Here is a 14,669-nt window from a genome sequence, read left to right on the forward strand (position 1 = left end):
ATTGGGGCGGAAACCAGATTGAAATTGTTCATAGAGATTATGGTCATTGAGATGTAAATGAAGCTGGGAGGCGACAACTTTTTCAAGAATTTTTGAAATAAAGGGGAGATTTGATATAGGGCGAAGATTATCAGTTATTGGGGTCTGCACCAGGCTTTTTGAGAATTGGAATAACAGAAGCATTTTTCAGAGATGAAGGAATGATTCCAGTGTTAAGGGAGCAATGAATAATATTGGTTATGAGAGGTGCTAACGAGGGAAGACAGGCTTTAACTAACACAGTGGGGAGAGGATCAAGTTGACAGGTGGATGACTTAGATATTTTAATAAGATTAGATACATCAGTTATGGAGGGAAGAGTAAAGCTTGAAAATAACTGACAGGAAGACAGTGGGGGAAACAGGAAGTCTACTTCAGAGTCAGAAGCTCCTAAAGAGTTAAGTTGACGGTGAATATCTGAGATTTTACAAGTGAAAAAAGAGATAAGAGAATTGCAAAAATCAACAGAATACATGTGGGAGGGGAATGTGTCTGGAGGTTTTGTAATTTTACTGAACAATGAAAAGAGAGACCTGGAGTTACCTTCATTAGAACTAATTAAACCAGAGTAGTAAGCAGATTTGGCTGAGGCAATGCAGTCCTTATAGAACAAAACATGATCATTGTACATTTCTTTATGTACAGTAAGTCCGGTTTTCTTGAATAGACGTTCGAGTTGGCGTCCTTTAGCTTTAAGATGACGCAGGTCGGGGGTAAACCATGGTGCTGAACGGGAAAATGAGACAGTTCGATGTTTAAGGGGAGCAAATATGTTAAGAAGGTTATGAACGTTGACATTATAATGGCAAACGAGTTCATGAGGGGTTGAGGAGCTGTGAATAGATGGAAGGTCATGGACGGCAGATGAAAAAACAGCTGGGTTAATATTACTAATTTTCCTAAAAGTGATATTACGAGAGATACAGGTTTTGGAAGTGGTTATGTTTGCATCAAAAGAAATAAACATATGATCAGACTGGGGAAACAATGTGGCTTTACAATGGGTGGGGGTAATGCCAGAACAACAGACCAAATCCAGGATATGACCTTTAGAATGGGTATGAGATTTTATGTACTGTAGAAGCCCAAAACTTTCCAGGCAGGAGGTAAAATCTCTGGAAAGAGGGATTTTATCATTGTCCATATGAATATTGAAGTCACCAACAATTATCAGATTTGAAGAAAGTACAGAGAAATGAGTGAGAAGAGCAGAAAATTCAGTTAAAATCTCCTTATTTGGCTTAGGTGGCCGATAAACAGTACATATGATGGTGGGGGTAGATCCAGGGAGCTGTAGCACAATGTATTCAAATGAATGGGAGGGAGGGGCAGAGACAGGGAGAACTTTCCAGTGCTTCCAGTGAATTATCACGAGACCTCTGCCCCTCCCCGAGATGCGAGGTTGACAGGTGTAAACAAACTCAGATGGAGTGGAGTCATTGAGAGAAACAAAGTCATTGGGCTGTTGCCATGTTTCAGTCAAGCAAAGAAAGTCCAACTTACGATCACAGAGGAGATCATGGACGAGATGTCCCTTACCAGTGAGAGAGCGGATGTTTAATAGACCAAAGTTGATGCTGGAGTTACCATGCCTGACAGTAGGCTTAGTTGATCTAGCCAGGTGGGCCAGCACATTGTGGTTGACAGCCCGGTCAGTCTTGCGGGGAGGACGACGAGTTTTTGACCAGATGGACAATATTGAGTTAGTGTGACTGATGTTGAAATTCCGCCGAAGCCCTCGGTGGATATACCTGCGGCGGGGCTTGAAGGCGATGTCCAGGTAGAAGTATAGAGCCACAGGTGGAGAGACAGCCAGGCAAAAACGGATCCGCAAAAGATCCGTAGCAGAGTACTGGAGAAGAGCTGTCGTCGAGTGATGAATGATGGATAAAAAAACCCAGGTGAGCACGAGCCACACCAACACCCTGTGGATCCGCATCTTAATCAGGGCCGAGCACTGAACACAAACGGAGGGACCGAACAACCAGTTGACAGCTGCAGCGCAAGCAATAAAAGCCCGTAAATATTGCGAAAACAAGTCAAAACAGGGTTGCGCCTTAGATACTCGATTCAAATTGTCGTCAGCAACTGAAAAAATTATAATAAAAATTGTAATAATAACCGGTGAGCAGCGGCAGCCAAGCGCGCCAGCGTTCACTCGACCGGAACCCACTCTGTAAAACCATTTCCTAAGTGTTTTACACAATGATATGTCATTAAGGTAATTATTGAAATTATAGTTACAAATAGTGTATAATAGCCATTAAAAATGGTTAGACCTAAATATTAACCATAGTACCTATTTTCTTAAGATTGTTTAATTCAGGATTACAGGCAATCTACAGCCTCTCCCAGCTGTCATAGAGAAAGACGCAAGGTACACCCTGGAAGGGTTGCCAGTCTTTAACAGGACTAACACAAATAGAAGCAACCATTCATACTTACATTCACACCTTCAAACTAACCTAATATGTATGTCTTTGGACTGTTGGAGGATGAGAGGGTACCCACAGGAAACCCAGCGAGAACATGTGAACGCCATACATAAGGGCACGAGCCAGAAGATTAAAACCCAGGATCTTTTTGCTATGAGACAGTAGTACTAGTAGCACCACATAATGCTGTAAAACATTCTGCAGAGATTTCTGTTTGTAATAACATTGTAATAACATTGTAATTATGGATTGCTGCAGAATTTTTGGATGCACAATCATGATGTGAATCTCCCGTTCCACATTCCAAATACCCTTTATTGGATTGAGATCTGTTGACAGTTTAAGAACTCATTGAAACCAGTTTGAGATCATTTGAGCTTGGTGACATGGTGCATTAGAAGATGGGTAGACTGTGGTCATAAAGGGATGGACAAGGTCACCAACAATACTGATGCGGGGATACAAGGCTAGATGGATTAATCTCTTCATATTGATTACACCAAGTTCTAACTCTTCAATCAAAAGGTTGATGCAGAAATCAAGACTTATCAGACCAGACAGTGTTTGTCTTCTATGATCCAAATCTTTGTAAGCCTTTGAGAACTATAGACTGATTCTCCTGTTCTTAGCTGACAGGAGTCCAGTTCATTTCTGATACATTTATATAGTGACAATTTATAGCAACACAGACAAAGTGCATGGACAAGAATTGAGACAGCAAGGGAAGTCTGGAATGCATCCTGACACATTCTGTTCAAAAGCACATGAGCATGTTTTTGAAAACATAAGTGCTGCCAATGATAGACCACTGACCGGTGCAGCCCTTAGAGGCTTTGGCCCAAATGGTGATGGACCTAGCCATCATGCACATGGAGCAGGCAGTGGTGCATCGCCAACAGTTGGACCAGCTACAGGATCAACCAAAGCACCAAACTAAAATCTGGTCTCCACCTGGCCCTGGTGTTGACGCTCTGGGTCTACTGCCACTGACACTGCCAGCTTGGACACAGTGGTGACCCTTGCAGAGGACCATCTTGCAGCTTGGCGAGGTAGCCAGTGGGGCTGCTATGACCCAGCCCCAAGAAGGAGGCTTCCGTGCCAATGTCCTCTGTCTCCAAATAACCCCTTCTGCCAGTTCTCCTCTGCTGTTTCTCCCAGTCCCAGTGGCGATGAATACTGTGGCCCATCTGTTGGGAGTCACACAAACATCAGGGAAGGAGTGCTGGAGGTGTGGGCGGGATACATCCACTGTGAGGGCTCACTGCTCACGATCAGCTGTTCCATGTTGCAAGCTCTCTGAAACCCTCCCCTGAACCAGGAGGGATGTACAGTGTACCAGAAAGGTGCCAAGGAGGTATACAACAGGCTATAGTGGACTTGGGCTGCTACAGGACATGGTTTGGCTAGGGGCATTGTTGGAGACAGAGTGAGTGGAGGTTAGGTGTACTTGGGGACATAGACAAATATCTTATAGGGCCGCTAGAAATTAGATAGGGGCAAAATGGATAGAATCAAGGCTGCAAGTAGTTCCTGCCTGACGCATCCTTTAATTCTGGGAACAGTTTTGTAGGGGTTAAATAACTTGTTGGGGCAGTGTGTGAGGATGCGTTCACAAATGATAAAACTTGTGATGCCTGTGCTGTGCTCAGCGGCGACGCAAAGTTGTTCGACCTGAGTTATTGTTCGGCCAGAAGCCACAGGGGGTGTTGGACCTAACTAAAGAAAACTGGGATGAAGGTCCAAGCCAAGCTAGGAATAAAATTCACTACATTCTGGACCAGAAAGCAAAGCTACACAAACTGGGAAGTTCTCATGGAATAATTTGCTCAAGTCCCAGGAATGTCAGCATCTCCTGTAAAACAGAGAGGCTTGTCTCAGGCAGTTTTCAATGGGAGAGTGCTTGTAAGTGCTTGTATTGCTTGCTTTATTCAACCCACCAAGTAGCAATGGCTCTTGGTGGTCACATGGCAAGTAAGAGACATTAATTATGAAGTGATATGGTCAGACAGGGGCGGGGCCACACAAATCCATCACCTCAACCTCTTTAAAGCATGGAGAGAGGCTAAAATTGGTTCTCTGATGAGCTTGGTTAAGAAAAGAAATGATTTGGAGCCCGAGGTGGCAAATTCAAAGTTATAACAAAGATAAAATCCATAGGAAAGTACAACTTGGAGTTGTGCTTCCATGTCTGTGAAAGAATATGCTTGTCCATTGTTTGATTAAAACCATGGCCTGATGCTTCCCTGCATCAGTTAAGATATACTGAGATATCATATTGAATTATGCAGTCTGAAAACACGCAGCGTTAATTTATGATTTCAAGGAAGTGGCTATCATGAAGTTAAACTACTTTTTTTGAAGATCATGTGAATTATTTTTCAAAGACCTTGCAATACTTTTCCCAAAGAAAATAAAAAAATAGAAATAATTCTAAAAGAAACAATTAAATAATTCTTCTTAGAAAATAAACATAAACATCCACTCTGAAAACACAAGAAACACATAGCACTGATCCCGTATGACACTTTTGTGTCTGTTGGAGCTAAATCTAGTTCCTGACAGAACTGGCAGCAGTAGCCGCATCTTACCTTGAACAATGAGGTGCACTTTCGTGGATTGTGGTTTCTTGTTTGTGAGTATAGAGCATACATAGGGCCCTTCATCATGGACATCAACATTTTGGATTTTGATGCTGTACTCTGTAACTGCTGTGTTTTCCAACAAGATGACACGAGGATCCAGAGACCACTTTTCACTCCCTGCAAATAGAATAGTGGTGCGATTGAGCCATGCCACTCGTGAGACTTTGCTGTCCACATTGCATCTGGCACGCAGAAAGAAAGAGAAAGAAAGAAAAACATATTAGAAGTTTATCCCTGGACATTAGTTTTAACTTCCAAGAAACCTCAAACAAATTAGATTAGACGACAATTCATATTATAACATGAGGTGTTATTTGTTGCTTATGAAATATCTATGCCGTATTTCCTTTCCTAAACCAAGTGGATGACCTGAATACAGTCTTCTCAAGAAACTTCATCACAAATCATCACGTCATAAACACTTTGGAGGACATTTTCCCCTTTGTTTAACAAGCCTTTCACAAGCATGCCATTAATAAAATATTTTAATATAATATTCATATTATATTAAAATATTCACACTATTGAGTTCCTGTTTCTCTTTATTCTTTATACTTCCACAGTTTTTATCCGATTTTCACCATTCAAACTTTAAAAAATTATGCTCTTTCTCCTTATGCCGGCTATGACTTTTGGTGCTCCTAACTTCTATACTTTTTGAGATATTGATTTTTTTTGCAATCTTTTTGCCCATTGAAATGAATGGACCACATTATCAGTGTGGCCACTGATTTTGCTTGCCGGGTTGAGTTGTGTTTTAGCTCAGTGAGATGAGCAGCCGTTCTCAGAGCAGGAGGCCCTGGTTCGAATCCCGCTTATGGCTTCATGTTTTCAGCATTTTCTTCACCTCTTTTCAACACACATTTCAGCTTCTTCACCCCTTTTCAGCAGAATTTTCCGTTTTTTCACCCCTTTTCAGCAAAAATTCCAGATTCTTCAGCTGTTTTTAGCAGAAACTTCAGCTGATTCACCTCTTTTCAGTAGAATTTTCAGCTTCTTGGCCTGTTTTCAGTGGAATTTTCAGTTTTTTCATCTCTTTTCAGCAAAAATTCCAGATTCTTCAGCTGTTTTTTAGCAGAAACTTCAGCTTCATTACGTCTTTTCACCCCAACGTTCTGCTTCTTTACCCCTTTTCAGTGCAACGTTCTGCTGCTTCACCTCTTTTCAGCAGAATTTTGAGTTTTTTGGCCTGTTTTCAGCAGAATTTTCCGTTTTTTCATCTCTTTTCAGCAGAAAGTTCAGCTGTTTCACCTGTTTTCAGCACAAATTTCAGTTTCTTCGCCTCTTTCCAGCAGAATTTTCAGTTTCTTCACCTCTTTTCAGTTAACATGGGAACCAGTTTGGCTCAGTGAGATGAGTACCTTCCTTGAGACCAGGAAGGCCGGGTTCAAACCTAGCTCAGGGAAACATTTCCTTTCAGCAGGCAGTTCAACTTTTTCACCTCGTTTCAGTACAAATTTCAGCTTCTTCACCCCTTTTCAGCAGAATTTTTGGCTTTTCACCTCTTTTCAGCAGAAAATTCTGCTTCTTCACCTGTTTTCAGCAGAATTTTCAGTTTCTTCACCTCCTTTCAGCACATAGTCTTATATAAAGATATATTTTATTCACAATATAGCATGCATACATATATATTCAGCAAACATATATATTTGAAGAGTGGCAGCAACATATCTCAAAAAAGTTGGGATGGGAGCAACAACAGCTGGAACATTTTGCAACTAATTATGTTAACTGGTAACAGTTCAGTAATATGATTGGAAATAAATAAATGTATGTTAGAGAGTTTTTTTGAATTTAAGAGTGAAGAGGTTCACCAATCTGAAAAATTCCACAAACTGTGGGACAATTTCAGAATAATGTTCCTCAGCATAATTGGATGGTAAGTGGACTGGTTCTCATACAGTGGTTTTTGTTTTTTTTTTAACTCTGTTTGAGCACTCACAGCCCTTTATACAACTTGCCTCATTCACCCATTCTCACAAAGAAGTGTTATTTCTACATAATTGCTTCTTCTCTAACATTCTCACACATTCATACTCCAATGGATGCATCAGCAAGCAACTCAGGGTTGACCAAAGGCTGATGGTTCATCAGCCTTCCAATTAATATATGACCTGCTCTACCTCCTCAGCTACAGCCACATAAAATATTATGAAGATATTGATAAGACTGAATATCTCATTATCTAGAGTACATAATATTACCAAAAGATTCTGGGAATCAAGAGAAATCTCAATCTGCAAGGAATAAGGAAAAAATCCGTATTGGATGACTGTGATCTCTGAACACTGCAACACAAACAGATATGGTTCCAATCCATTCGCTTCCGCTTATCCTTTTCAGGGTCGCGGGGGGCGCTGGAGCCTATCCCAGCTGTCATAGGGCGAGAGGCAGGGTACACCCTGGACAGGTCGCCAGTCTGTCGCAGGGCCAACACACAGGGACAGACAACCATTCGCACTCACATTCACTCGCACATTTACACCTAGTGGCAATTTGGATTATCCAATTAACCTATCCCCACAAGCTGCATGTCTTTGGACAGTGGGAGGAAGCCGGAGTACCCGGAGGGAACCCACGGGGAGAACATGCAAACTCCACACAGAAAGACCCCGGCCTGATGGTGGAATTGAACTCAGGACCTTCTTGCTGTGCGGCAACAGTGCTAACCACTGTGCCACTGTGCTGCTGGTTCTATCATGGAAACCACTGTTTTTTAAATTATTAATTCCTTATTTATCCAGGTAAAATCTCATTGAAAATAAATGACGGCCCTCTGGAGTAAAGAGGAGATGGACCATCTGGCTTGTAATCAGCTTAAGTTCATCTAAGCAGGCATCTACAAGGGTGCATCACTGCACCATGTGACAGCTTGCATATCTGGAAAGGCACCATCAATGCTAAGAGGTAAAGGCGGGTTTTAGAGTAATATATGCTCCCACACAGACAATGTATTTTTCAAGAAAGTGCTTCCATATTTCAGTAAGATTATTGTTAACCTCCCGCTACATCTATTCTAATGGCATGCCTCTGTAAATGAATATTCAGGTGTTGAACTGGCCTACCTACAATCCAGACCTTTCACCAGCTGAACACATTTAGTGCATCATAAAATGAAAAATATGATAAAAAAAAAAAAAGATCCATTACTGTTGAGCAAAATGAATCATATATCAGAAAAGAATTGCTCTTCCAATAGTCCAGCAACTGATCTCAATTTCCAGACACAGCTACTACTACACAGTGGTAAACATCTACCTGCCCCAACTTAAAAAACATAAAATAAAAATGTTGCTGCCATCAAAATCTTACAGTACTACTGCACACCTGAAAAGGCGAGATTGGGGTGATTCTCATACTACCAAAATGCATATAAAAGTGCTTTTCTTCATTAGGAGGCTGCAGGTTTTCCAAGCATACTCACACTAATATTAACGGCTATTTTATATCTTAGTTTTAGGGGTGTTTCACATTAAAATGGAATATTTCTGTGTGTGTTTTGAGGATGGATAAAATAATGGCATTTCCTGTACAAAGGAGTAATATCGGTCTTATTGTCTGACATTTAGTCTTGGATAACTTGTTCTTCATTTATTTATCCTGTAGAAGTGTAATATTTTACACTTTGAGTCATAAATTATTAATTAAATTCCAGGGTTCAAATCTGCTGGCTGCTTCTTTGAGCATGGATTTTCTTGTGGTACTACAGCTTCCTCCAATCCAGGATATGCATGTTGGTTAATTGATTATTCTAAATTGGTTGTAGGTGGGAATTTGAACACCTGTCTCTTTTTGTCACCTCTGCGATTGACTAGCAGCTTGTTCAGGCTGTGTCCTCCATCGTCCAGTGACAGCAGGAATAGACTCCAGCTCCCCCACAACCACAACTGGATAAGCAGTTAAGAAAACTGTAAATGCTTTCTGATCTTTCTCAGAACAACTTTAATTTACCTAAGAGTTTTTGTTCCTGTCACTCATTTATGAAACTGCAAGAAACTCTAAATAAGTACATGAAACAGATTACATCAGAAGTGATAAAATCTAAAAAATACCTTTATTAAATGCCACAATGGTAGAGAATCAGAAGAAAAAGGACACGGTGGCACTCATGTCAGAAAAAAATCAAGAAAAAAACCTGCATTGGATGAATTGACTTTAATAATCTGTTGTATGAGGGGTGACGTAGGAGCAGCAACATGTAAAGACGCGTGGCTGAGTTGCTCTGTGGGGATACGCTATTTTTTCATATAAATACTTTGACATTGGGCACTAACGCGTTATCTGTCGTCAGCTGAGTTACCACTGCAAACGTGCGCATCAACCAAGGGAAATTTGCAACAATGTCAGGGTCCAAAAATACCAGAAAGACTGATGGAGCCAAGGCCATTGATAGCAATGCTACATCCCCGGACATGGCCGCGCTAATGGCTGCCATAGCTAGCTCGGAGAAAGACGTAGTTGCCAAAATTTCTACCCTGGAAGCAAAAGTCGATACCAAGTGCCAAGCTCTCAATGACCTGATCGATTCGCTTCACAGCAATGTTTCTGACCAAATAGATGAAGTGCGGACTGAACTTTCTGCTAAGATTGATGCTCTAGCTACTACCTGCACTGACCACCATAGCCGGCTAACTAGCCTGGAAGAAGCTGCAAACATGTATTCGGACCGGGTTGTGGACTTGGAGAAGCAAGTTCACGATCTGAAAGAAATTGTACCAGCTCTTTCGGACAAGACCGAAGACCTTGAGGGGAGACAGTGCAGATGCAACATTCGAATACTTGGCGTGAGGGAGTACTTTGAGACTGGGACGTGCCCTGTCAACTCTGTGGCCCAGCTACTTAAGGAGGTTTTGGACCTGGATACCACTCAGACACTGGATCAGGATTTCTTCCCCTCTTGGTGAGGAAATATTCACCAATCCAACCGCTGCTAAAGACTACGTCAAAAATCGCATCTTGGCTGTGTGTGGGAATCAAGACACGGGCTGAGTGGACTGTGCGACCTCAATTGCTTTTTGACTCTCTATTGTTCACTGACTCAGACTGCACTTTAGATAGAGGTTTGTACTTTTGCTACTTTCATAATTTAATAGGTCTGCATATAATTGTTTATCACTGAGCAAAGTAAACGACCAAGAGAAGTCACGTGTGCCTTTCCAATCTGCCAGATGTCTAAACATTATGTTATAGTTGGCGTTCCCTGTTAGGGGCAACTTTTGTTTTAGGGAGTGAAGAGACATGTTGGATATAAGCTCTTTTTAGGGGGAGGGTGTAGCTTGCTCCCAGTTTGTGGGAGTTACGTTTATAGTTACTCTGGGTTTTTACTTTTGTTTTTTTATTTTTTATTTCTTTTTTTCTTGTTGGCTGCAGTTTTGTGCGTATACTTACCCCAAATTATTGTTCAGCTTGCCTGTCATGATTGTCTTGAAAGTGTGAATATGGCTATGTAACCAAAAGTGCTGCAACTACACCTGATTCTACTAAATTTATTACATGGAATGTGAAAGGTCTAAATAATTTAAAAAAACATAAAAGGATATTCACTCATCTGTCGACTTTCAAACCGGACATTGTCTTTCTACAGGAGACACATCTGTGCTTCACGCAAAGCAATAGTTATTTTTTATTTTTATTTTTTCAAACTATTCCTTCATATAAACATGAAAACTATGTCTAACAGCGATATGTAGACAACACAAACTATTATTTACAGATTTTGATTTAATAAAGATACTGTTACTGATACGTGTCACTGTACCGTGTGAGTATATTCATGCATTGCTCTGGGTTTTTCTGCAGTGTGCAAAACAGCGTGTGAGCAACATGGAGTGGCTACCGTCTCACATCCTACAGTTGGAAAGCCTTGTCATCTCTGAAGAAATGCTGCTGTGATGGCCTGAGAGAAGCTGCTACATTGCAAAGTGAAAAGTTCAACTGTAACCTGATCATCATTCACTGCATCAGTCACAGTCAGAACTCAGATCAGTATTCACATATTTATTAAATTTCAAACTCGAAAAACCTGCTGCTGATTCGCTAAATGAAACAGGGTGCCATCTTCTCTATGCAGAGATTTGCAGATGTGTTTAAAAAAAAAAAACCATGTGAGCCACTGCAGGAAAGGCAGACTGTTTTCTTAGCTACTACTTCAGTGTAATGCTTATTAGTTTGTTTGTTTGTTTTTTAACTTTAACAGAATTTCATGCTGTAGAATTTTGACACTGATGTTCAAACTAATCTCAGCTGTTTGTAGGTTTAATATGATTAGCAAAGTTTAACATGCATATGCCTTAAACAAAGACCGTAGCAAACAGCGTTCCTTCTAAAATATCACAAAGTTTGCATTTTATATTGTGAGTATATTAGTATGTTAAATTCAATTCCGTTTTATTTATATAGCTGCCAAGCACAACAGTTGCCTCAAGGCGATTTAATATGACACCAGACATAACTGTGAATCAAGCCAAAAGCAAGTATACTGCTAGCACAGTTAAATAGATGTCTTTGCAGTTACTACAGTGACAATATTATGAATTAATTTAAATTATATAATAATAGATTGCATTTATATAGCACTTTTCGAGACCCTCAAAGCACTTTATAATTCTACTATTCATTCACTGGTGGAGGCAAGCTACAGTTGTAGCCACAGCTGCCCTGGGGAAGACTGACAGGAGCAAGGCCATATCGCGCCATCGGCCCCTCACCAGTAGGTGAAGTGTCTTGCCCAAGGACACAACGACCAAGACAGACAGAGCTGGGGATCAAACAGACAACCTTCCGGTTACAAGATGAGCTTCCCAAACCCCTGAACCACGGTCGCCCTAAATATATATAACAATAAACTGCTCACGTTACATAAAAACACATTCATTAAAATATTTCCATCCTTAAGACTGAATACCAGATCTGATCTTACACAACTTTTCACAACTTTCCGTGACGGAAGGGAGACGGTAAGTGACGGAAGTGACGGGAGAAGGTAAGCGAATTATGCTGTAGGTGACGTCAGACGCCGGACATTTGGCGGAAAAAAAGCAAATGGTAGCATAGAATTTGAAAAAAGCTTTAAAACTTCAAGTATTCCAAATACACTAATCAATTGTCATTTAACTAACCACATTTGTCCAACTATCTCCAACACCCTGGAGGACAACAAGAGAGTTCAGACGCTCTGACCGGTGCTTCCACGACCTAGTAATGAAGAAGGCCCAGAGCATGTCTTCCCCGGCCAAAGTTGAGACGCCGTCATCTAAAAGATGTCGCCCAGCAGACTCCCCCGGCACAACATCGCCTGCCGGCAAAGACATTGTGGACATCCTGGAGTCAATCGATAAGCGATTGTCCAGTTTTGATGCGAGGCTGTCCCTGGTGGAGATCTTACACCGGGAATTTAAATCTCTGAAGGAATCCCTGGAGTTCAGCCAGCAGTAGGTGGACACACTTGCTGCGGAAAACGCCACGCTACGGGACTCGGTCAAATCTCTAACCGATAATGTGACCCAGTTAAACATTGAAAATAAAAGAGACCGTTATCGATCTACAAGCCCGTAGCATGAGAGATAATCTTGTGTTTTCTGGTATTCCAGAGTCTGCCAGAGAGGACCCAGAAACGACCGTGAGAAGCTTCATTAAAACCCACCTGAAGCTGCCGGTGTTCCAGATTAACTGGCGTCGCAGATTAACTGGCTTTGGTCGAACAGATGTGTGGTAGACTTGCTTTTCAGGAGCTGCTACCGCCAAACAGCAAATAAACACCAAATGTGTCATCTGTGACATTTGTGAGGTTACCTCAAACACACTCTGTCAGTCCTGTTGCTCGTGAACATCAAAATGTTTAAAAATGTCGCGAGTTTACCTGGTGATATTCTCATGCGCGACGTGATCGCGAAAACAGCACACAATTAACACCCTGCCGATGCTGCTCACAGGACAGCAAGAGTAAACGATTGGGAGAATCTTGTCTTCGTTATCGTCCCCCTCGTACGTGTTATTATTCCGATTTCAGCGTTTTTGCTTCACAACTAAAGTTTACTTTGTGTGCACTCAAATGGAGTCGAACCAACCAGCGCCACCTCTGGCCAAGTGCCTTAGCCTACCTATCCAAGGATAAAGGAGGACTAGATCTGCCTAACTTCAATCACTAATTTTTAGCCAACAGGCTTCAGTTCATCTCTAGATGGTTAAAACACACCTTCTTAGATGAACCCTGGATAGATGTAGAACAGGCACTATGTAATAATCTAGAAATTTCAGACCTACCATTTATCAGCTCAAACATCAAACGACATGAATACTTTAAAAGCATCAACATCAGCTCTTCTCTAACAGCATGGTGGGAGTTTCTAAAAATAACAGAGTCTTCATTAATCCCATGCAAACGTACACCTATCTGGAACAATCCGGACATATTACAAAACAATAATATGATCAACTTGCCAGATGGGAGTTATAAAGGAATTAAATACTTGGAACATATATTGGAAGGAACAGACTTTATTTCGTTTGACAGACTAGTTATACAATATGGGATCAACAAAAAAAGATTTTTGGAATATCAACAAATTAAATCCATAGTAAAAAAGAAATTTAATCCCAGTGAAGCTGAATTACAAACACCACCAAGTGTGGTACAATTTTTTAATCTAAAACCCCCCAAATTATTGTCTAAAATATACAGAACACTTTCTAAAATAGATGAATCAATATCCCCTCCTACTGCAAAATGGGAAGTGGATTTATCGATCAGCTTAGACCAAAACCTTTGGTCTCAGATATGCTTAAAAACCTTTCAATGGATCAGAAATCCCAGTTTGCAATTAATACAATACAAAATATTACATAGAGTGCACTATACTGGTCATAGGATGTTCAAGATGGGCTATACGTCTTCCAACAACTGCTCACACTGTCAAGCAAATACCCCGGACAATTATATCCATGCTCTTTGGTTCTGTCCACCAGTTCAGAAGTTTTGGCGCGAGATATGTGAAGACTTATCAAAGTGTCTGAAATGTAACATTCCAGCCTCCCCTTTAGTGTGCTTGCTGGGCAACTTGCATGAGGTCATTACAGAAATAAACACAGCCCACATTGTTTTTACGGCCCTATGCATTGCCAAGAAAATGGTCCTCATTAACTGGAAAAATAAAAATAATCTTAATTCTAACCAATATAAAAACTATCTAATAGATCACATTAGTCTTGATACAGCCTCTGCCATCACATTTGATCAATCCCTCTGCGCTCCTTTGATTGGCTTCATCACCTAGTGGGGGTGGGGGGTCATGGTTTAGTCCTGCCTTCGCTATTGTGGTTGATATGGGGGTAGGGACGGCCTTAGGGCGTCTAGGGATTCCCTAGGGAGGTTTTCCCTGGAGGGCCTAACGCGGGGGTTGTGGCCATGACCTGGTTAGGGGCTCTGGTGGCTCTTAGATGGTGTTTTCCTTGTGGCTGTGTACAGCGGAGATGGGGGAGGGTCTGTGCTGGCAGACGTTGGTTACTGGCCTGGTAGCCTGGCTGCCCCTGGGTGGGTCCGGGACGGGCGTGGAGG

General features: G+C 41.4%; 1 protein-coding gene across 1 annotated transcript in view; it reads right to left on the reverse strand.

Annotated features, from left to right (window-relative positions):
• Window positions 1-14,669, reverse strand: part of opcml (opioid binding protein/cell adhesion molecule-like) — a 388,855-nt gene that overhangs the window by 114,566 nt on the left and 259,620 nt on the right. The window contains exon 3 of the mRNA XM_063486143.1: window positions 5,063-5,298. Coding sequence (XP_063342213.1) covers window positions 5,063-5,298 — 236 coding nt within the window. The remainder of the gene's footprint in view (window positions 1-5,062; window positions 5,299-14,669) is intronic.

This window comes from Pelmatolapia mariae, linkage group LG10_11, assembly GCF_036321145.2.
Source record: "Pelmatolapia mariae isolate MD_Pm_ZW linkage group LG10_11, Pm_UMD_F_2, whole genome shotgun sequence".
Classification (NCBI taxonomy): domain Eukaryota; kingdom Metazoa; phylum Chordata; class Actinopteri; order Cichliformes; family Cichlidae; genus Pelmatolapia; species Pelmatolapia mariae.